The sequence below is a fragment of the Vidua chalybeata genome, chromosome 3 (assembly GCF_026979565.1).
Source record: "Vidua chalybeata isolate OUT-0048 chromosome 3, bVidCha1 merged haplotype, whole genome shotgun sequence".
In the NCBI taxonomy this organism is placed as follows: domain Eukaryota; kingdom Metazoa; phylum Chordata; class Aves; order Passeriformes; family Viduidae; genus Vidua; species Vidua chalybeata.
This window is the reverse complement of record NC_071532.1, coordinates 59,407,541-59,430,198: the sequence shown is the minus strand read 5'-3', so window position 1 is coordinate 59,430,198 and position 22,658 is coordinate 59,407,541. Positions and strand designations below refer to the sequence as shown.

Genomic DNA, 22,658 nt, shown 5'->3' with positions numbered 1-22,658 from the left:
TTGGCTACATAAATACAATGTATTTCATTAAAAAAGCACTGTCAATTGTTTGGCCAACTCAAAAACCTTCAGTAAGTATCAATGCGCACATAGGGATGGTGCATGTTTCACAGCAGAGCCTGATAGCTTTTTACTTTTCCTGTAGATCAGTCTTACTTTTTGCTTTCACTAATAATATTGACTATGAATATAATAATTGTAGTATATGCATTATATATTATGTACACTGTGTTTTTATTGTGCAAAATGTGTTATGTTATGAAAAAATATCCTAATATGTAATAAAGATAAATAGTTCTATATATAATAATTTAATATTACAGAAGACTTAAACAGGTTTTCTCTTGTCTGCTTTTAGATCAGTTTCTTTACAGTGTGTGTCTCTTTTATTTGTTTTTGTAAGAGGACTTGATAGCCAGGACTCACTTCTGATTTGGTCTGTGTACAATGCAACTGACCCAGCGAGCACAGTGAGAGCAATCTCTCACTGCTTGACACATGCCAGCACATGTAGCTCACCCTGCCTCTGTTAGTCTTCTGTGGCTCTTTTACCATGCCACAGGCAACAGCAGTAGTGCAGAATAGGATGCACTTTACAGAAAATATGGGAAGTTGTTAACCCTTTGAGTAAGAGAGTTTGATCTGTTTTTTAAGAGCAGTTTGCAGTCTTGGATCACTAATTCTTTCATGTAGTTTGGGGCCTAAAATGCTTCTTTTGTTGTTTTTTGGTGGTTTTTTTTTTTTAGTTGGTTGGTTGTTTTTTGTTGGTTTTTTTTTGTTTTGTTTTGGTTTTTTTTGGTGTTTTTTTTGTTTGTTTGTTTTTGGTTTTTTGTTTTTTGTTTTGTTTTGTTTTGGTTTTTTGTTGTTGTTTTATTTGTTTGGTTTGGGTTTTTTTTCAGAGTTTCTCCCAGACTGACTTTCCTTATGTGGTGCTGGGTTACAGTAACATGTTTATAGCTCTGTTTAAGCCATTCAGGATCCAGTTCTGAATTTTTGCTTGCTATTGGTATTGCATTGCAGTTATACATGATTTTCTCCTCTGCTTCCAGGTGCAACCTAGACCATTAATCAAGATCTTTAAGTTTTTGGTTTCAAATTTTGGTCTTGGCATTGCAAGACTCCATCTTTGATGGAGATTATGGTGTTCTTGCAACTAGCCAAGAATCTCTGGTTGGGAATTTTTCAGATCCAGCATCATAGCTTCTCAAAAGAGATCTACCACTAATTTAAAGGACTTGATTTTCTTGATCTTTCAGCAGAATTGTAAATAAGGCCTTATGCTTGTATAGGTGGTAAAAGTCTGTGTTAGATGTGTTTGTGTCTTCAGGTTATGTTTGCAGTTTAAGTTGAAGGTGTTGTGGGTTGTTAGGAATTTAAGTCTCTCTTGTAGGTCTTGGTTTGTAAGCATAATAGGATGTCTGAAGTGCTGCATTTTCAGGCCCTTTTTTTCTCCCCTTCCTCCAGGTGTGAGGCAGCTAGCCCACATATTCATCCTGTTGGATGGTGTAAAGAACATAAAAGAACTCTCATCACCCCACCAGGTTTGTAAATTGTTACATGTCTGAAAGATTTAAGGTGGCTATAGTCAACTAGCATCGTTAAAATTTACAATATGGTTTCTGGTACCTCTCCTGAATTTTTTTTCTTTCTGTAATCAGGAATTGATATTTGCAGAGCTGTAATTTTTTTTTTACAGGACTTAATATATTGAAAATAGAAGTATAATAGATGTTTGGCATTAAGTATGCAAATATATACTGATTTAGTAAAGAGATATCTACTAATAAGATATCCCTTGAAATCTGAACAAGTTCGTAATTTTGGCTGAATGGCTGACAAGTACTGCAAGACTCACATTCTGAAAATGCTGATAAAACAAATTCCAGATGTGTGAGATCATTGCATAAGAGAAATATCTTAATGTGGACTGAGTGTGCAAGGTAATGGATTCATGAAAAAATTGTATTAACATGATTAAAGAATCAAACTTGTAAGGAGTCTTTGAAATTAAGGAAAATGCTATGAGAGAGATGATAAAGAAGGAAGGAAGTGTATTCATTATTGTGAAACTTGAGATGTTTTTCAGGACTGTTGTGTATGGCTGGATGACCTAAATGCCCTGTTGCAGAAACTGGCATCTGGGGTCTGCGAACATGGACAGTTTTAATTGGTTAAAACCGACTTAGACTAAAATTCTAATAGCCAGCAATCTTGAAAAGTCGTAAGCAGTCTGTCTGCCAGGAAGTTAATTGCAGCCTATCACTCAGTGAATCCCTTGTAAAATAAATTAGAATTGGTTTTGTTCTCTTCTAGCTTATGAATACTAACATTTAAACTTCAAGTTAAACTTCTGGTGCAGAGTAAAGTTGAAGGACAGGCACTGCCTTTTGTTTAACAGCCAAGTTGTCTTTGTGTTTCTTCCCTAGAATGTTTATAAACATGGCATTTTCTGAGAAAGGCAACATCTTCTTTGATGATGTTTGATGAATAATCTGTAGATTATTCATAAATGTCCAGGCTATTTTGTTAGAAACTTAGTAAAAAATTGCTCACTAAAAGACTAACAAGTAGTCAGATGTGCTCAGCTGTGGTACAAAGCTATCACTGATTAGATTGTTTACCAGTGAATGACTGTTCATTACTTGAAATCATTTCCTCAGTTAAGTGGACAGATTTTTCCAGTCCACATTATTTATATTGCAGAGGGAATCACAGAATATCCTCATATCCAAAGCAATTGTGTACAGTAGTTACTCAATAGTGTGTATGAGAGGATTGTTGACTCTTTTAACCTGTATGGTGAATTTATCAGAGACAATTTAGAAGAGCCTTTCTTGCAATTATTTTATAAGTCCAATGTATAAATCAGAACAGTATTGTTAAAGTGCTAGGCACACTGTAAATTAGACATTAACTTCATTTTTTTGCACTGCTGTGTTTAATTTTGCTCATGTTTCTTATGTGCCAGATTATCCACATGCTAAGCATTTTTCTTGGGAGAAGTATTTGGAAGAAACCAGTTCATTACCTGCACCTGCAAGGGCTTTTAAAGTGGTGAGAAAATGCTTAAATTTCTTTCATGCTTTTAAGTTCATGTAATAAATTTGTTTAAGAAGATAATACATATATGGTGTTCCTATGCTTCCAGATGTATCCAATTAATTAGTTGCATATAGGTGGTTTATTTTTATGCAAGTTTGCAGTTTAGTGTTAGAAATTAGATTATTATAAATAACTATTAATGTATTATTTTAATTATTATAAATGGGATTAAATGCTACAAATGTATTACTAATGAGTGTAATTTGCTATGGAAAATTACTGCCTACTTATTACAAATAATGAGATAGGTACTGAGTAATGATAACATATTTTGAAGATTTGTATTTCTGTACATTTTATATGGTGCAATAGATACAGTGTAAAAATGAATGTAAGAGATTAGTCTTCTTGTCCATCTAGTCAATTGTCTTGGGCTTGTTTTCAGTGCCCTTTAGCAGACTTTTTCTTCTGCAAACTTGCAGCTAGGGCATGTGGGCAGCATCCATAGGCAGCTCCCCAGCTTAACTATGGTGTTTGTGAGCAGCATCTTTTTCTTTTATCTTTGTACTTGCTAGTTTCTTTCAGTGATCATCTTTTTGAGCTCTTAAGATTTCAGTGATGGTCAGTACTGCAAAAAGGAATCACACAATGGCTTGAGCTGGAAGGGACCTTAAATATCATCTGGTTCCAATCCCCCTGCCATGGACAGGGACACCTTCCACTAGACCAGGTTGCTCAGAGCTCCATCCAGCCTGGCCTGGAACACTTCAAGGGGTTGGACATCCACATTTCTAGGCAACCTCTTCAAGTGCCCCATCATCCTCACACTAAAGTATTATTTCCTGATATCTAATCTAAACCTACTCTCTTTTAGTTTGAAATAATTTCCTCTTGTCCTGTCACTACATGCCCTTGTAAAAAGGCCCCTCTCCATCTTGTAGGCTCCCTTCAGGTTCTGGAAGGCTGTAATTTGATCACCCTAAACCGTCTCTTTTCTAGGCTGGAAAAACCCAATTCTCTCAGGCTTTCCTCATAGGAGAGGTGCTCCATCCCTCTGTCCATCTTGGATTGCTGTTGGGAGCCAGAATTGGGTGGCCAGTATCTCCCAGCCCTTCTCTCACAGCACACTGAAGCATGTTTGCCTCAGTTTTTCTTACTAGAGACACTAATTCTCAACTTCGCTAAGAGCTGGATTAACAAAAGGCAAAATGTGGTGTTTATAGCAGTTCCTGGGGTCAGTAGATTACCAGAGGTTATTCATGACCTGCAGTTTGTCACCCCATGGTGTGTCTGTCTTAGTAAGGTTTCTCAATCTTACATTCTCAGCACAAATACCCTGAGCTAGGATTAGGAAGTTATTTGGTTATATCTGAGACAGTAACACTGTTTTGTATTTTATTATGGGAGAAAATTGAGTTCTTAAGCTGCAGCTGAAGGAAAAACACCAACTCTGCAAAGTCCTAGAGTGACAGATACATTATTTTCACCGAAACTAGAATAAACCTCATAACTTGTCTTGTGAATATGTTCCTTTAAAATGGAAATAATTTTGCTTAAGTTTTCATAACTACAGATGACAAACACAAAATCTGATACTCCTACCAAAGACACTAATTTTATCAAAATAGTATTACAAACCCAGGCATTTGGTCCTGTTTGTTACTGTGATCCTGTGAATTAGTTATGTTTTCAGTAGGAGACTGAAAAAGGGTTTGATTTATGAAACAAAAATACATACCAGAAAACACAAATATGTCTCCTGTAGACAATTTCATAGACATTTCAGGCAGCTGGTATGTAATGCTTTATTAAATACTGTAATGAAACAGTTGGCCAAAACCTCTAGGATAACTTTTCTAGAGAATTTAGGAAAAAAAACCTGATTCAAAACAAATATACCCATTTACATACTTGGATGGCTTAATCCAGTCCACTCCAGGAGAACCTGGAATCCCAAAGTGGTTACTTTGTTTCACTATATTGACAACACTAGTTTGAATTATGTTTTTATACTTGAATTTCTAGTAGAGGGAGGGCAGATTTGAAAAAATAAAGGCGTAAAGTTTTTGATGGATTATATATATTTTATAGCTGCATCAGATTTTGAGGTTTTGTTGTTTCACATAGTATTGTTGTTCTTTTCTAGAAACCTTCTCATGGCTTTCAGAAAAATATGAAACTTGAAGTGGTTGACAAGAGAAATCCAGTATTTATCAGAGTAGCAACCATTGTAGATACTGATGACTATAGAATAAAAGTAAGTTTCTCTGTCTTATTGTACTATCCTACTTAAATGAATGATGAGGGCTTTGTAGAACTAAAATCCTGTAGTTGTAAAATTAACCATAGAAAGAAATTAGTGGTATTGCTCTGTCCTGCTAAACTTCTGCTCTTGCATTTCACTGATTGATATATGTATAATTCCTTTGGAATGGGTTGCTTTATTGTCCTCTTAGATAGTTGTGCTGAGGTGGGTAGTTAGAGAGCAGAGTTGAATATATTGGAAAATTGCTTCAGGAATAGTTGATAGGAGACAATTGTCTATTCTATCAAGAAATGTGATTATTTAATATCAAGTGTCAGAGGGCTGCTTTGATATTTGTATTAGGGACCGTAAAATATTTGGTTTAGGTTAATTGAATTCATCTCTATAAGTTCCTAAGGGGAAAAGAGAGATATATGTGAGATATGAAAGAGCCCTGATCTTTTGTCCTTTCTCAGTGATTTCTGCAATTCTGAAGTTTCTGTTAATTATGGGCTTTGTATTGGATTAAGCTAAGTTAAGGTATTTTTAATGTGTTTTGCAGAAGTTGTGTACTTGAATTAATTTCATTGTACGAAACCAGCTTCCACTCTGAAGGCCTTAAGTGTTAGAAGGGCTAACATATACCAGATACCCAATTGAAAATGAAGGATGTGTATGTTTGCAGTTTGTACAGATTTACTAGGCGTACCTGTTATTTCAAGTAGGAGATGCTGAAGTTTCATTTTGAATCATCTGAATTAACTGCTGGTAGGAAGTCATCAGAACTAGTATCTTCACACCTACACATTTTCTACTTCAAGTTGGACATGCAAAATAAAAAAAAAAAAAAAAAAGGAAACAAAAAAAAGTCCATCCCAAAATAAAGAAAAATCCCACTCCCCAGTCTAATGTATTAAATGACAGGATTTGTAACTTCTAAGGCAGTAATTTGACTGTAGTGTCTGTTGAAAGAGCTTGGTTTGTGTGTGTCTGTGTGTACGTGCATCCACACCTAGGTGTGTGAGAGATCAGAGGAATTTACTGGTACAGAGGTCATGCAAGATTTGAAGACATTTGGCTTTCATGTGAAAAAATGTGTGCATAACCCATATGGTGCTATCCTGCGAAGTCACATGATTCATTTTCTCTTCAGTTTCAACTCTTAATCTTGTATAGCCTGATTTTAGAAAAACTCTTGCTTATATGATGGGGGGATTGTTTGTCTTTTATAGATAAATTCCATTTTTTGTAGTCCTTTGCTTTACTGCTCTGCTCTTCCTAAATCCAGTTCAAACAAGAGATTTAAAAACATTTGGATTTTTGTGTGTTTTTTGAGAGATGAAAAAGGCAGAAATTCATGCTTCAATTTAAGTATTAATGTGAGAACTAATGTGAGAACTGCATTATTTCTGGGATTTGAGCCTGACAACACAGTAAACAACCATTTGACATATGGTTGTTTACTGTTTATTTTAGTGAGAGTATGCCTGAGTCCAGAATGTGAAGTACATGTATTTTCTGTGTAACTTAAATAGTTCTCTGAAGGTGACTTCTCTACTGGACATGTCATTTCTAGAGACTACTCAGGTAAACTGATTTTATGGAGAATTTTCCTGATCTAAAATGCACTATTCTCCTTTTTGTATTTTAGGTTCATTTTGATGGCTGGGATAGTATTTATGATTATTGGACTGATGTTGACAGCCCTGATATCCATCCTGCAGGCTGGTGTACAAAAACTGGACACCCTCTTCAGCCCCCACTTAGTAAGGGAAACCACACTGTAATGTAATGATGGTAAAAGGCATGTGTGCTGTGCTATCATTTTTCCCTGGCAGTGTCATTCAAAGAAAAGAAGCCACTAGGATATGCAAAATAATTGCAAATGTGACATTAAGTGCAAAATCAATAGTCAGTAATTAATCACTTTTTAGTAGGTGGCTTTATTGACCCTTACTGCAATGGAAATACAAGAACCACAGTGAAAACCATAAAGTGATGTAAAAGATCTGCTGTGTAAAATCCTGTCCCTCTCAAAGCCAGCACTGAAACTGCTGTGGCACTCAGTAGGGGTGTAGGGTATCACTCTTAAGATCCTTTGTTCACATCTCTCTTGATGGTTACTCTGCTTTTTGGCTCAAAGGAGTCCAGAGTGCACTGAGAAGGCACTGCTTTCAAATGCTGTGGCAAATCCTCAAAAACAATGAACTTCCTTTTCTTCTTCAGCTGAGCAAAGAGGGATTAATTGTGCCCACTTTGAAAATAAATCTAACAGAAGCATGGTACCAGTAATAACACTGGATTTACCAGCTTGTCCTCTATGGGGATTTTGTTTTACTTGTTGAAGAAGTGGGAGAGGTTGCAGGGAGAAGAGACTTTTTGGTAAATATATCCCTGCCTAGTCCACTGTGTTTCTGGATAATGACAGTGAGATCACTTTAGCCAAACTTTGAACAGATGAGTTTTTAAGTGAGTGCTCTTCTCTGAGACTGGGTTATGTAGTGACTTTGAGGTATGGTTTGCACAAGTGCTGAGTATTCACAGCTGTAACAAGGTCAGAAACAACTGTGCTTGGAAAATAAGAAATGCTGAGCAATGCCAAGTACTCAGGAAAAAAAATTAATGTAAAATAACTGAGATAAGTCACACACAGTGTGAATGTGTTACCTGAAAAATCACAATACCTCAATTCAATGTCTCTAAATGCCAAGAAGAAATTATTCCCTATCTAGGGTGTGATCAGAGTATATTCATTAGTTTTCTGAGCACTTCAGCAGTACAGTGATGACTGCCTGTTAGGAAGTTAATCATTCTACCTTCAGAATCTGAATAGAGTGCCATAAGTGCCAAAGCACAAAGTGAATAATGAGGAGAAGACAGGATGCTGCATATCTGCTTCTTAATCTGAGATGTGCTGTCCTGTGTGCTGAATGAGCAGCCCAGTGAGATAAGTAGTCTGTGGCCACATAAATAAAAATTGTATCATATGGCAGAAGAGCCAAATAAGGTTGCAACATTTCTATTATGTAAGATTGATTTATAAATAAAAATCTTAGCCTAGGTGGGAGTATAAAATATGTAAATTCTTTTTTTTTTTGAGACATTAAAAGAAACAAGGTACAGGTGCCCAGCACATGTAACATGTCATCTCCTCTAGCTGGTGGCTTAGGAGGCACTGCTCATCCCTTTTAGGATGTGACTGGCAGAAGTAAATTTCTGTTAAGCTACAAAAATTAAGATGGATGATATGACAGGAGAGGAAGTTGACCATCCATTAAATAGGAAAAAAGTAACAATCTACACAAATACTTATAAAATAGAATGATTACTGAATAAAATATTAATCCAACAATATAAGTTTGTTTTATTACCATGTCGAATATTTTTAAAATGTTAATATTGTTTCCAGGTAAGTTAAAAGGCGTTTCCAGACTTCTGGAGGGGTTTCACGAGGAAGGAAAAAAATATTTTGCTAGACAGTTTCTGTCTCAGTCTGTATGATAGGACTTTCAACGTTGAGGTCCAGATCCCTGCCTTTCACATTAGCAGCTTTGTGTGAATGCCGTGCAATGTTACCAATATTAGTCTATAGCAGTTCTCAGTATTCATATATTCATACTGTTTTCAGATGTAATTAAGTCATCATGAAGGATTATGACCTTTCTGATAGCAGTTAGGGAATTAAGAGCCAAGTATTGGTGTTGATTTTAACATTGTTTCACAGCGATGCAAACAGCAACTTCTCAGGTAAACATGGACAACTAGTTGTAGCTCTTTTAAATTACATTTTTAAAGAGTTCAAAATTTTTAAGTGAAGAGAGAATAGTTATAGGGAGTTATTTTTTTCAAAATCAGAACGTCAGTGAAGCAAGACTTCTCTTTACAGAAACATCCCTATTCAAATAACTCCTCCTCTGAATCAACTTGCTACATTATAAGCATGATTTCTGTATAAAGGTAGAGAAGGTAAAATTCCCTGTTCTTTCACCAATTACAGTCATTAAAGGCTATAGAAGTCTTTGGACTTCAGTGTAGATAGTTTTGTAATTTTTGCATGGCTGGAACACTTGGTAAAAAAGCTTTTAGACTGCTCTAATGATACATAATAATTCTATCTTTCATTATCCATCTGTGAGCAAGAATCTTTCATCTGGAAAAAATATTTAAATAGACCTTTTCATGTCTGTATTGTTATCTGTAGGGGAAGATACAAGTTCATGTGATGTTCAGGAAGAAGTGGTTACTAGAGGGGGACAGTGCATTCCTGCAGAGACACAGCAGCTGTTCCCAGTGTTATGTACTGGAGCACGGCTGTCTCTCACTTGCTGTGAAACTGTGGGTTATGTATTATGTTCGTTTGGGCCTCAAATCTCCTTTGGCATGCATCCTTTAATGTCTCTGCAGGCATCATTGTTACAGGTTGATGAAAATCAGGTAGACACATAAATTCAGAGACATGAAAAAGTCAAAAATCTCCTGATGTCTTGTTCTTTTTAGTAGTATTTTCAGCTTTCGTTTTCACATCTTTTTTACTGGAAAACTTCAGCTAAAAAAATGTGTAAGGACAGTACACATTACAAACACATCCCTGTCTTTAGGAACAGGGATAGGATAACTTAATTTTTCTGTGCTCTTATAAAACAACCAGGTTTCAACTAAATGTAGATAGTAGAAGAGAAATTTGATGTCATGCATCTCCTCCAAGATTTATGTTCTTTATATAAATGTAGTTCTGTTGTAGAGATTTATTTGCACAGAATAAAATTATTTCTCTAGTGGATTAGGTTGTTTAAATCTCCATCATGCTTTTACAGAATGTATTATTAAAGTATTTCTGTTTACTTATTTCTTCATGCTTGCTACAATGTGCTGGTATTCGTGCATATTCGTGCATATAGCTTTTAAATATTAGATAATTTTCTTAAGTCTCATTTGTAATTTCACCTGGCATGCAGGTCCCTTGGAACTGGTTGAAGCTTTAGAGCATGGAGGGTGTCCCACAGCAGGATGTAAGGGAGTTGGACACATCAAAAGAGCAAGACATATCGGCCATCATAGGTATGTTTTGTGAAATTGATTTTATCCTTTCAATTGAGGGATGTGTGCAGATGGTTCTTCTAAATTGTTGTTCATAAGAAAACAGATCCAAGCTGGAAAAAAAAAATAGGAAATCTTGTAAACCTAAATATGCAGTTATTTCAGTTGCCATGGTGAGCATGCTGAAATAAACATTAGCAATCTGTAACTTCATTTCACCAGGGTGTGCTGAGATAAGATTTGCTGTACATTACTTTTTTGTCACAATTGGTAGATTCAGTTACTCTATATTTTTTTCCTTTGAGGATTCCTTGGCTTGCAGTCCAGTTTCCAGAATGTTACAGACAGATATGTATAAAGCAATAACTTTTGAACCTTTTGAAATATGAGGCCACTGATTTTATTATGGCTTGGGTGTTCTTGTTCTGCTTGGTTGGTAAGGGTAAGGATTTGCTTGTTGGCTTGGAGCAATGCTAGAAAGGAAATTCCAATTGACATATTCCCGAATGACAACTTGCTGCTTCTATTTAGTGTTTCTATAGATGCTTTGTTGGACATCTATCTGAAGTATAATACAGAAATATGGATATCCCATCCTAGAGAGTAGTTGATATTAGCACAGGAGAATGGAATGGAGGGGACAGAGAGACAACGACTGAGTAAATGGGAAACATTTCCCAAGTTGAAATTTTATTATTTTAAAAATATTTACAGTGTGGGGTGAATCCAGGCTGTTTCAGTAAGGGATGTACAAATAATATAGTATGTTAAATTGAGAATGAAGAATCATAAATATCATCCTGTTACTGTTTAGCAAATTAGAGCTTCCAAAAGTTGCAATTTTTCCATTACACAGTCACAGGATTCTCAGATGTCATATTCCTTTGTTCTTCCTGATGTGGTTAGTGGATGTTTTTTTGGTTATTTATCTATACATTTTTGAAAGTATCTTTTCAAACTGCCTTGATCCAAGAGCGAGCTCTGCAATCTTTTCACATTTTTGATGAGAGAATTATGTCCCATTGACTCAAATTATGCTACAAGGTTTTGCTGGTGTATCACCATGTGTTAAGGTCCTGAGTAATCCCTATCAAAGATACCTGGCCAGCAAAACTCACTGTATTACTACATTTTGATATGCAAAAGGCATCTTCTGCTGCAAGTTCTTCCCTGTCTGCAGCAGAAGCACTGTTTGTGCTGTTAGGAGCAGAAGAGCTCCTGATGCTAGGACAGGCTTTATCCCCAGGAAGGGACGTAGCTAGGATAGCTCCAGTGACAAAACTTGTTGCAGTATGAACTGGGATGGAGTTGCCATGACACAGTATGCCACACCACTGTCTTTCAGACTATTCTCACCCTATTCTAGTTGTCTTTTTCTGTCTGTTATTTTTCTTTTGGGTTTTTTTTTCCTCCCAGTTTTTCTACCTTCCCTTTTGTACTTTCCCTTTATTTCACTCAGCAAGCAGGATAACTCCTTAAACAGTCAAGTCTGTCTGTAACCGTATTGTAACCTTCTGCATTAGTCCTTAGCATTAGTCCACTGCAAATGTGAACTAAACTAGATTTGCCTAAAAAGCTTCCTGACTGCTTGTCTGAAACCCATTTGATTTCACATTCTAGTAGACTTGAGTCTTGTATGATTTATTATTGCATTTTGTCTGGGAGGCAATAAATTCCAATTCCTTATCAAGTGATATCTCAATTACTTAGAATCAGGTGGACATACCATTGGTTTCAGCCCAAAGTTGAAACTTAAGAAAAATAAAGAAAGTAAATTTTTCTGAAAAGTTTTTCATTTATGATCTCTCTAAATAAACATTGGCAATAAAAGTTATAATGTTTTAGATGGAAAGGATGAGTAAGAGCTATATGTCTATTTACTTTGTGTAGCCTTTGCTTTTATAGCTACCTTTTCCATGCTATTTAAAGGTCGTTATACTTACTCATCCTGAATATTGAGAAAAGAAACAAACTCATGGCATTTCATTGTGCTTCTTTTTTTACTGTAGTCTAAGCAATCCAATTATTTGCACATTAACTGATAGTTCTAGGGTATAAAAATATAACCAAGGAGATTTTGTTGAACATAAGACAGATACTTGCTGTTTCATAGCAAATATATTTTACCAGTAAGTATCTTATTCACTAGCTATTGATTTGCCCTCTGTGATGATATTCTAGGTTTATTCTTGAGTAAACAAGAACAAAACTAGAATATTTTCCACATTTTTCTGTGGAAAATATTGAGTTTTGTTCTCTTCTGGAGCCTAAAGACTTGAGGGTCCAGAAATTCTAACACTGTACCACTACTTTTTTCCTGAACTAACCAAGAGATTTTGAAATTTGTACAATTTTCTACATCAGATAGCATTCCCATAGCTCTTTTACCTTGGCAACCTTGAAATGTATTTAACCATGCTTATCTTGCTTTTTGTGATGAGGTGCAATGCATAAATGCCTGTGTGCAGAAAAGATGATAATTTAAAATGGTAAGTAGTTCTGAAATATTTTTGAGAGCTTGTTCCTTAGGAATCAGATGAAAGCCTTGGTGGTTAATTATATAGCAGTGCTAAAGCCTTTACTTTTTGGAAAAGTTGATGTTACTAAGGACTTGGTATCTATCAACAGTTGATCTAGGGTTATGTGTGGCACAGCTGAAACAGCCTGTTGTACAGGTTGTCAGCATTGTGCAGATCACCTGCATATTTATGACTGTGAATTGTATACCCTGATGTTTAATGCATGCAATAATTCTCAAGTTCAAGCAGGAGTGCAAAGAGGTCAGTTGTAAGTAGTTCATTAGAGTTTTGAGTCAATTCTTCATGAGTAAAGATTTTTGCCGGAAACTTCAAACTTCCCATGCGTTATGTGTAAGTTGAAGCGAACTGAAGTGCTGTGGTAGAGGCTGTGTTGTAAGAGAACACATGTTACATAAACATGGGAACCTCAGCTCAGCAGGAGGTCACATCTTTTTTTTCAGTGGTTTTTGATGCCAGTCTCAAGGTCATTGGTACCAGCCAAATCCATTCTAAAGCACTCTTGATTTCTTGGTTCACATTTAGACTGTTGAAGCAGCTTTCTCCTGAAAAATGAATGCTTTGATGATAAACATGCACTATAATTTCTGAAAGGGAATAGTTAATATTGATTGTTTTGAGACTAGTTAAAAAATGTTTTCATAAATTCTGAAGTAAAGAGATCACTTAACAAAATCCATCAGCAAAATAACGTCTGCTCTAGACAGTCTACTCCATCCATTAGTCCAGTCTGGAGCTCTCATACAACTTCATCTGTTGGCAGTGCTCAGCAGTAACTTGCACCTGAAAGGCACTGAGGAGCTGGTGTTGGTGACATTTCCAACCAGTACAGCTGAACCAGGAGACCTGTCTGTGGCTTGATACAAAATAAAAGGTTTGCAAAATATTCCAAGTGTTCATAAAGACTAATAATCTAGATTTAAAAGTACTTCATATGCAAATTCTTAGACCTAACAGAGTGCTGCCTTACTCTTCTTTAGTTTAAGAGAGAATCCTGGCCTATGTTCCCTTCTGATATTAGGTGTAGCTGAGAGTGTTCTGTCTGGATTCTGTGCTTCAGAAAATTTGCATACTGCTACGAGATAGGAGCATCTTCAAATGTCTGGAGAAGACTAAGGTCCATGCCTATCAGCAGGCCAGTTTTATCCTCCTACCCTTGAACTTTACAGAAAAGAGATAGGTACGTAACTGCACCTAGAGATAGATCTTGAGTGTGATAGAAGACCAGTTGCAAATAAGCACAGATGGGATATGCTACTCAACATTTCTTTTCCATCAGAGAGTTCTAGAAAGGGCAAGAAATGTAAAACCTCTGTTGACTTGAAAATCCCAGGCCTGTAATCAGAATGGTGCGTTGCCTTTTTCTCTCTTCATCTTTCATGATTCAGTAAAAACAGAAACTTATTTTAATGCTCAGTTTTTACTCACCATATGCAGGACTCTGGAAACAGTGGCTCCCTTTCCTTGGAAAACTGTGTCATGGACACACATATTGCCAGCCAATCTGCTGCCATTTCAGATGCCCTGCAGACAGCTAATTATTGTGCTGTGCTGATCCTTCAGCATTTGGAGATGGCTGATTACTCTCGTGTGCAGGGTGTGTGTGTGTGTGTGCCAGGTGGCATTAATGTGAATGTTGGTTTACTGAGGCAGCTCCAATGATAATTGAGATCTTCATGTTGGACTGGTTCCAAAGCTGTGGGGTAGTGCCGGGGGCTGTACAGTCCTGTCAGAAGAATAGCAGAGGTCTCACATTGAGTACCTACTGCTTTTGCTTCCTGCCATTTTTCCTCTGCCTCTGGCAGACCTTGGAACCCTCAAGCCAAGGACATCTGATCATTTTGGAAACTAACTTCTGAACTTGTGCTGTTTTCAAAATGATGTGCTAAAGCAAAATGTAAGCTGGAGCAGAAATCCAGGTTTAAGGTGACAGAAGAGTTAAAAATCCTTATTTAATATTAAATAACCTAACCACCAAGACTTCTGAGCCCTTGAGATGAGTTGTGTTAAAAACGTACAGTCCTATATAAATTCTATTATGTAGGAATAACAAGATTATTTTTTTTTTTATTCTTTGTAGTAGAGAAGTTAAAGTGAACTGAAGGCTGGAGGTATTGAGATTCAGGAGGATTTACTGATTGATCCAAAGCCATACAAAGGTTCATTTGTGCTGTGTTTTGTTGTAACCAAGCTAACAGTGGAAACCACATGGGTTCTTTTTGTTGCCTCAAGGAACAGTAACATCAAAAGACTACCAAGGAGTTTTTTAAAAACTGTACAGCAACTTGAATGATTAATTACAGAGAAAAAGTCATCTGAATCTAGTGTTAATAATAATAGTTATAATTAATAATAATAATAGTTATAATTAATATTATAACTATTGTTGACTGAAAATGTCATTCAACTTCAGTTTTTCCAGAAAATACTCAAGGGAAAGGTAGTATATAAGCAGGCAAGTTATAATAAAGGACTGAATTTTTAGGCTTTTTCTTAGGGTATTTTGTTTGGGTTTTTTTTTTTAATTTAAAACCTTTTAGTGGTGTTGGTAAACAGAAAACCTGCTGGAGTCTGACAATTATATTGTCAGATTTCATTGGGAGTGTAAGGCTTGCTTAATAATACACAACTGAAGTTAAATACCACATGAGTAGTGTTCAGTGTTTCCTTGGGGCAGCCCTTTAACTTCTCAGAAACATTGCTCAAAACACCTCTGTGAGCCTAGGAAGCTGAAAGAAAATTACATGCTTTGCCCTATAGCAGTGGCAGAACTGAGATTAACCAATATATTAATGAATTTCTGAAAACTGTATTTCATCACAGTGGTATGTGTTTGTCACAGCAAGAACTTAAATCATGCTAGCATTGGTGCCTTAAAACCTTTTTCTGAGCAGAAGCCTGTATCTTTTATCTTGTATTTCTTTTGAAAGGGAAAAAAAGACATCATTGTGATAGATGCAGCAGCTAAGTCATCTGGCAGAGGCTAGTCCTAAGACAGACAAAACCAGTAGGTTGAGAATAAATGTAAGTAGACATATATAAATAGATTTAAAATAAAATGCCCCATTCTGCTTAAGAGAAAGAAATAAAAGGTGAATGTTCCAAGTTAATTGCTATTTGTATATTTTGTTCCATGACTCTAAAAAATTTCATTAACGAAAGCATACCATACTTCAAGTTTAGTGTTTTATAGCCAATTGGGTGGCTGGAATCTAATCTGATTTGGATGTGTAAACAAAAAGCTCCTCAGAAGAAGGCAAAAAGATGACTTGTGTGATTCATTGGATCACCTGGGGATATGGCAACATATCCCTTTATAGCACTGTACAGACTGTTATGGAACAACATCTGCTTGGAGTAGCCTTAACAGGGATCTCATCTTCATTAGAAAAATAATATTAAGAAATGAAAAAGTTGATACTGTCTTGTTTTCAAATGAGCCAACTGAAGAAATCAAACATACTGTCGATATCCTATCTTCAACCCCAGCAAGGGCTGACTGACTTGGACTTAAGGAATTTTCTCCTTTTATGCAAGTGCTGATAGAAATGTAAATTTCCACCAACTTTTTGTTTATCTTGGCAACATCAAAATTAGATTACCAATATTGGTCCAACCCCATTATAGGAGCTGTTACATACTCATTCTGAGCCCAGAGCTTTGTTGGTAAGGGAAGAGAGGAGTGTACAGCATATTTTAAATTAAAAGGCCTTTTTCTTTTTTAATACTGTGCCTTTTAGAAAGAAAGCTGTAGTGAAAGCTATTGTTTTTCTATTAATTTTTGAAATTGGGATGTGGCAGGACATATGGCTGTCAAGGTAGAGTTGTTCATATTAGACAGTTCTCTTTGGAAATCATGCATGTAACTATCAGTGAAACAAATGAAACATTGCAGTGATTTATGCAAAGATGGGTAGTTACAGTAGCTTCTTTCTTGAAAAGAAAATAAGCAAAATTGTAGAACATGGGGTTTTTACCTTTTAGAATTATGGAAGTCATTGTAACAATACAGGTGAGTAGGAAAGCATAATTTCAAAATATAGTTAATGTCATAGCTCATGAGCCACAAATGGAGCGTCATATTTATTACAGTCTGTCCTGTATCTTAGATAGTTTTGAAAACTTGAGTGTGATGTTATTCACTATTGTAACATGTACATACTATTCAGAGTGTAGGATATTATCATTGATGTATTGAATATGTGGTCTGGCTGACTAATCAGTTGAACACTGCAGAGCATTCTACTAAAGAAAACTCCTAGTTCAGCCCCATGTGTTTTGGTTTGTGTTGCTGTTTTTCCCTTTCCTGCTTCTTGTGCAAACACAGGTTTTCTAACTTTGGTACAACTTCCTCATTTCTTAGAGAAGTATTTACAAGTCATTGTGTAAATGTTCATTGTCGAATAATTTCCCTAGCAGGAGTGCAGGGAAACAGGGAGTGTTGAATGTTAAGAAAGACTGTAAAAATATCACAGTCTCTTAATGGAGTATTACAAAATGGCATTTGCAAAGATGGGACACTCACTGCAGTAAGGGGTTGTGCACTATTCCTCATGTTTTGCCCTTGAAATGCAGCTTTTGTGTAGACATTACATAATAGAAATATCCTCCGTCACTTAAATAAATAACCATGGTAATGTGACTTTATTTGAAGAGACATGGGTATAGTCAAAAGCATCCTGTGTTGTATGTATAAATACCATTAAAATTATGAGGGAGCATGCTAAACATTTATCAAGCAATTTTCCACAGTGAATGTTTTAACAGAAATAAATACAATTTGTATTACACAAGTTGCTGTCAAAAGGAAATGCGAAGTTGAGTTTTTTCATTTGATGGATTTATTGACATTTTAAGGTATGACTACTTACTACATTTTTTTAAAATCTTCTTTATATTAAGTTATTGCATCTACTTCCAGGAAATTCCAGTGTCATTTTGTTTGAAATCAGTAAAGTGTCTGAGAATAAGGAGTAATTGTTCTTCTTCAACTTCTAGTGCAGTCAGCTGTCCATATTCAGAGATGAACTTGAACAAAGAGAGCCTCTTACCTGACCGATTGAGTGGGGAGATGCCTGCAGCCAGTCCTATCCCCAGAAACAGAAAAGTGGAAACAAATGAAAGATCCACCTCTCCTGTAATCAAGTAATTATGATTGAAGCGATGTCCGTGACTAATAGCAGTATTTTATTTCTGTGTTCTCCAATGCGATTTATAACTGTGCAATGACTGAATGGTTTCAGAAAGGCCTGCATATTTACATTTTCATTTACAGGGAAGAAAAATAATTTTTTTCAGTGCTTATCAAAAAAGGCATGGAGCTGTCAAAGACTGAGACTGACTTTACTGTCTATAGTTTAACAAGAGTTTGGTTTCATCTTTGATGTAACTAGTGGTTAATTGGAATTTAAAATTGAATGTTGACCAGTTGGTTTCACTTTAGAAAATTATTTCTTTGTGTTCCTTTTGTTTGCTGTAGTGGCACTATTGATGTGACTGTAAATTAATGTAGCTCTTTGAAGAACAACCACTATTCTGTCATTGCAGTGGGAGTGGGGACTCAAATTACTGGGACTGAGTTTTGCAAAAATAATGGTGAAGTCTGGAAGCTTTTAAACAGGAGCACTGGGAAAAAACAAAGGAGTGCGATACCAAGATGATTATTTTCAGAAGATTACTTTATCTCAGAAATTGTGGATACTGATTCCTATGCTTATTTTGGGCTATAGGGGGAAATAGAGAATTTAAGACGGAAAGGAAAGGAAGAGAGGCTTTCCCTTCTTTTCAAGGGTTACATTAATGTAAATGTGAAAATGTGAATGATGTGAAATGTGAAAATGTGAGGATTTCCAGTTCCCACTGTAATGACCACATATTTTCAATAGATGGTATTTCAAATTGCCTTCTCAGAGACAATTTCAGCTTCATGCTTTAAAACCCAAAATGTTCCGCTGTCTAAGGGTTCTGCCTGATTTGATTGTTTTGTATAAATGTAGGGGTTTAGAAATCTGAAGTGACTTAATTACTCCCTGGCAGGTAGCCTGCTTACCACTACAGTGAATCCACTAGCACTTTGAGCTTTGAGTCCTCAGTGGCAGAGACTGTGTCAAGTGCTATTTTTTATATTGTCCCAATTAAGGGGCTGCATAGAACACTTTAAAGGCTTCACAGTGATATGTTATGGGAGAGAAGGGATAGGAGGAAAATAATACCTCAAAGTGTTCTTGTGTAACAAATATTTGAAGTGGATAACTTATTATCACAAGTAATATTAGACAAATTCTGTTTCTGTTGAACTGCCTAATCATTTTACCATTGACTTAATGGAGAAGAGAGTTTTCTGATTTCTGAAAATGCCAGGTATACAGTTTTTTTAGTGGTAAGTAAAAAAACTTCTCTGTATTTCTTAACCAAAAAAAACACCTTGAATGTTTTCAGTTTACATTTTGTGCAAGAGAAAGTAAATTAAACAACAGTTTTACTGCTTCCACGTCTAAACATTTTGTTAATTTGTTTTAAACAGTGACAGAAAATGCCCCAGCCCTGGTCATGTAGGTATGAAATCTTCACCTCACAATCGACCATCAGGGAAAACTGTACCAGAAACAACCAAGCTGGAAGATGCAGAAAATAAATCTCCTTGCAAGAAGCCCCTGTTATGCAATGTGAAAGAAAAGAAGGCACCTGGGTAACTCTCAGTTCTTTTCAAAGTATTGAGTGTTTGGAGTCAGTTCAAAATGCAACTTACCAAGCAAAGCAGTCCGGTGATTTGTGTGTGGAATTCTTAGAAGCCGTGGGGAAGGAGATGGAAGCTCTTCAGCTCTCTTTATCTTAGAAATAGAGGGGAAGGGAGTATTACAAGTTATATAAGAAATAAGAAATACATGTCAGAGGAGAGGAAAAATACAATACAATTATTGGAAATTGAGATTCTTCTTCCTAGGTTTGTGTCCAAATTATGATTATATATATACAATTATGTACAAACATGGAAAAATTAAAAGTAACTATTTAACTTTCAGCATCTGGCATGCATTCTTGACAGAAAATGACATGAGAACTTTTTTTTTACCATAAATATTATTCTCCAGTGCAAGTTTGGAAAGTATCTTTGAAACTAAAAATACACAAATCAGTGTTTTCATGGAGAGATGTGAGGCAATAGGATTCCCTACATTTTTAATTACTTACAGTACCACTACATTCTTTTATTGAGTATTTTCAAACAGAAATAGATGACACCCTGGAAGTAAGGTGTCATTTGTTACATATTTACATGAGCTACATTATTTTGTGTTCATTATATATGAACTGTGTAGGCAATAATAGTGTCTGTCTTGAGAGACAGACAGGAGAGTTGGTATTTTATGGTAAATAGCCCACAGTAAAGCTGATGATTGAAATGGAACTATTTTGGTGGACTTAGATGATCTTTACTGGGTCCCTTCCAACTAAGGATAATAAATAGCATTCACTAGTCATACTCCAGTGAATTTAAACAGCAAAAAAAAAAAAGAAAAACGGCTGCAAGTGTAATTTTGAAAGAAGCTGTGTTAAAAAATAGTTGTAATTCATCATTTTAATAATACTTACAGTAAATTCACTTTTTTTTAGAAAAATACTTCGGCTTTACAAACTATCTCTTAAGATTAATTGAAGAAAAAATTTTTCATCTTTTATATTTTTAGAGGATGCTACCTTCAGAAGACTTAAGATAACCAATACTTGTGCTATCTGTTCACTGTGTTGAGTCAGTTTCATTAAGAGAATAAGTCTTGTGCCAGCTTTGAAATACCCAGAGACTTTGCAGCTTGTATTTCAGCTGTTTGAATACACTGATGACTGGCTGCATTTTATCATCTGGATTTCCTCATTCATTATGTATCCAGCAAAGTCATGGAGGACTTTCAGTTGAATAATCTCCCTTTGAAAAAGGCATGAAAAATAATGTTCACAACATTAGGTATATATGAACTGCTGGGGTTATAAAATATTGAGCATCTGCTTATTGCAATACCCAGTGGATCTTTTTAGATGTATATTCAAAGTACACATGCATAATTGAAGACATAGATACACACACTTGTGTGGTCTTTAGTTGCTGAGCTCATGGTGTGGATTTAATTATGTTTGACTTCAGTTCAGTTGTGTATACCTTTGTATTCAAAGGTAATCTTTTGTTTCATGGAAGTCTTTCATTGAGGAATCAACCACAAATCATCCCAAACATGAGTTTTATTTTGTCATGTTAAATCTAAGTGGTACTCAGCTAATCTCTGGTTCCACTTACTCCTTTTCTTTTTTCTCTCTCTCTTTATTTTTTTTTTGCCTTTCTATGCATCAAACAAGTATACTAGAAAATTTTGGTGTGCAAAAATATAATTATTTACATAAATACTGCAGTGTTTCCCTCTGGAATGTTCCTGAGATTAAAAGTCATGATAAAGATTACATGCCTACAGCATATTCAATTTTAAAATATCTTCAGAGGAGCAAAAGAATTTCACTGTAATAAAAATTCTATACTGGAAATTTTTACAGTGAGGGAAGCTGAACACTCAGACTTGGAATCAAATTATACTGGCTCTTAAAAAAAATTCTATTTGTCTTCCAGCCTCTTACTCAAAACTTTCAATTCATGATACGGTCATATTTAACTAATGAGGTCAAATTTCTGTATGTATGCTGCTATGAAAATTGCCCTCAAGAAAATAGGGAGGTACTTGTTTCCTCACAGGATTTGGTGATCTCTCTTCCTTAACTGAATTACAGCTGTCATTTCCTTTGCCTTTGGGATTAATTGCACTATTTATTTTAGCATGTTACTTTAGATAGTTTTCTGTGTTTGTGGAGTTTGGAAAATAAGTTTTAAATTACTAAATCTTTCTGAGGAAGATACTGTGGAGAAGTCCTTTGTGGCACAAGAAGTTATGCCTGCTGTATGAATTTCACTGGTTGTTATACTATTATTATTTTTGTCCTGTCATACTAAAAAGGCTGGATTTCCTGATCTGCAGTGTTCATTTTGCACCATTAGTAGTGTGATAATTACTTTTCTGTTGAAGTCAGTGAACCTGAAGCTCCTACTTGATTTAGTCACAAATGTTTTCTTGTTGTAATATAGAAATGGTATTCAACAGTATAAATGTAAACAGTGGAATTAAATAGGTCTGTTTCTTCTATGGATTTGTGTTTCAAGGTTAGCTAATCTTGATGCCTAACGAAGTGTTAGGTGTGCATCTGCTTTTCATCTGTGATTTTGACATTTGTTAAGGTCTTCTTGTTGACTCCTTCTGTGGTAGATAGTAAAGCATCAGTTCATATACTAGTGGGATTTCTTGTAGTCTTGACTCTAAGAATCATTCTGTCTGGTGCCTGTTTTTAGAAAATGCTCATTATGTACTTAGTATCTCCAAGTGCTCTGAGTATCTATGATGGCTTAGTAAGAATTGGCCAAAGTGTTCTGAAATTCTTAAAAAGCAGAAGTAGACACATAATGTCATCAAATTCATATGACTTCACATTTGTAAGAAACCAGGAAGTACCAGGAAATACATCTGGAAATACCTTCTGAAGGCAGAGTTTGAAGAGGAGCTTCCCAAGGGCTGACTTTAAGACGGGAATGTACACACCCCACACATCCCCACCTTGAGAAATTCCCTTATTTCCACATCTCTTGCCCAGTTTTTCTTGATAGGAGGAAGACATTCCCTCTCTGCAAATTTTTTGGGCTAGCAAAGCTTAGGGAGCAGCTGGATAAGAAGTAATGCAAAAGCAGATGCAAAGGAATATAGATA

At 35.7% G+C, this 22,658-nt stretch overlaps 1 protein-coding gene across 4 annotated transcripts in view; it reads left to right on the top strand.

The window, feature by feature from the left end:
- L3MBTL3 (L3MBTL histone methyl-lysine binding protein 3) overlaps positions 1-22,658 on the top strand; it is a 77,269-nt gene that overhangs the window by 44,131 nt on the left and 10,480 nt on the right. For all 4 annotated transcript variants that reach the window (XM_053939233.1, XM_053939232.1, XM_053939234.1 and 1 more), the window contains exons 12-18: positions 1,465-1,541; positions 2,969-3,054; positions 5,189-5,299; positions 6,939-7,053; positions 10,243-10,345; positions 17,860-18,006; positions 19,385-19,549. In XM_053939233.1, the coding sequence (XP_053795208.1) occupies positions 1,465-1,541; positions 2,969-3,054; positions 5,189-5,299; positions 6,939-7,053; positions 10,243-10,345; positions 17,860-18,006; positions 19,385-19,549 (804 nt within the window). The remainder of the gene's footprint in view (positions 1-1,464; positions 1,542-2,968; positions 3,055-5,188; positions 5,300-6,938; positions 7,054-10,242; positions 10,346-17,859; positions 18,007-19,384; positions 19,550-22,658) is intronic.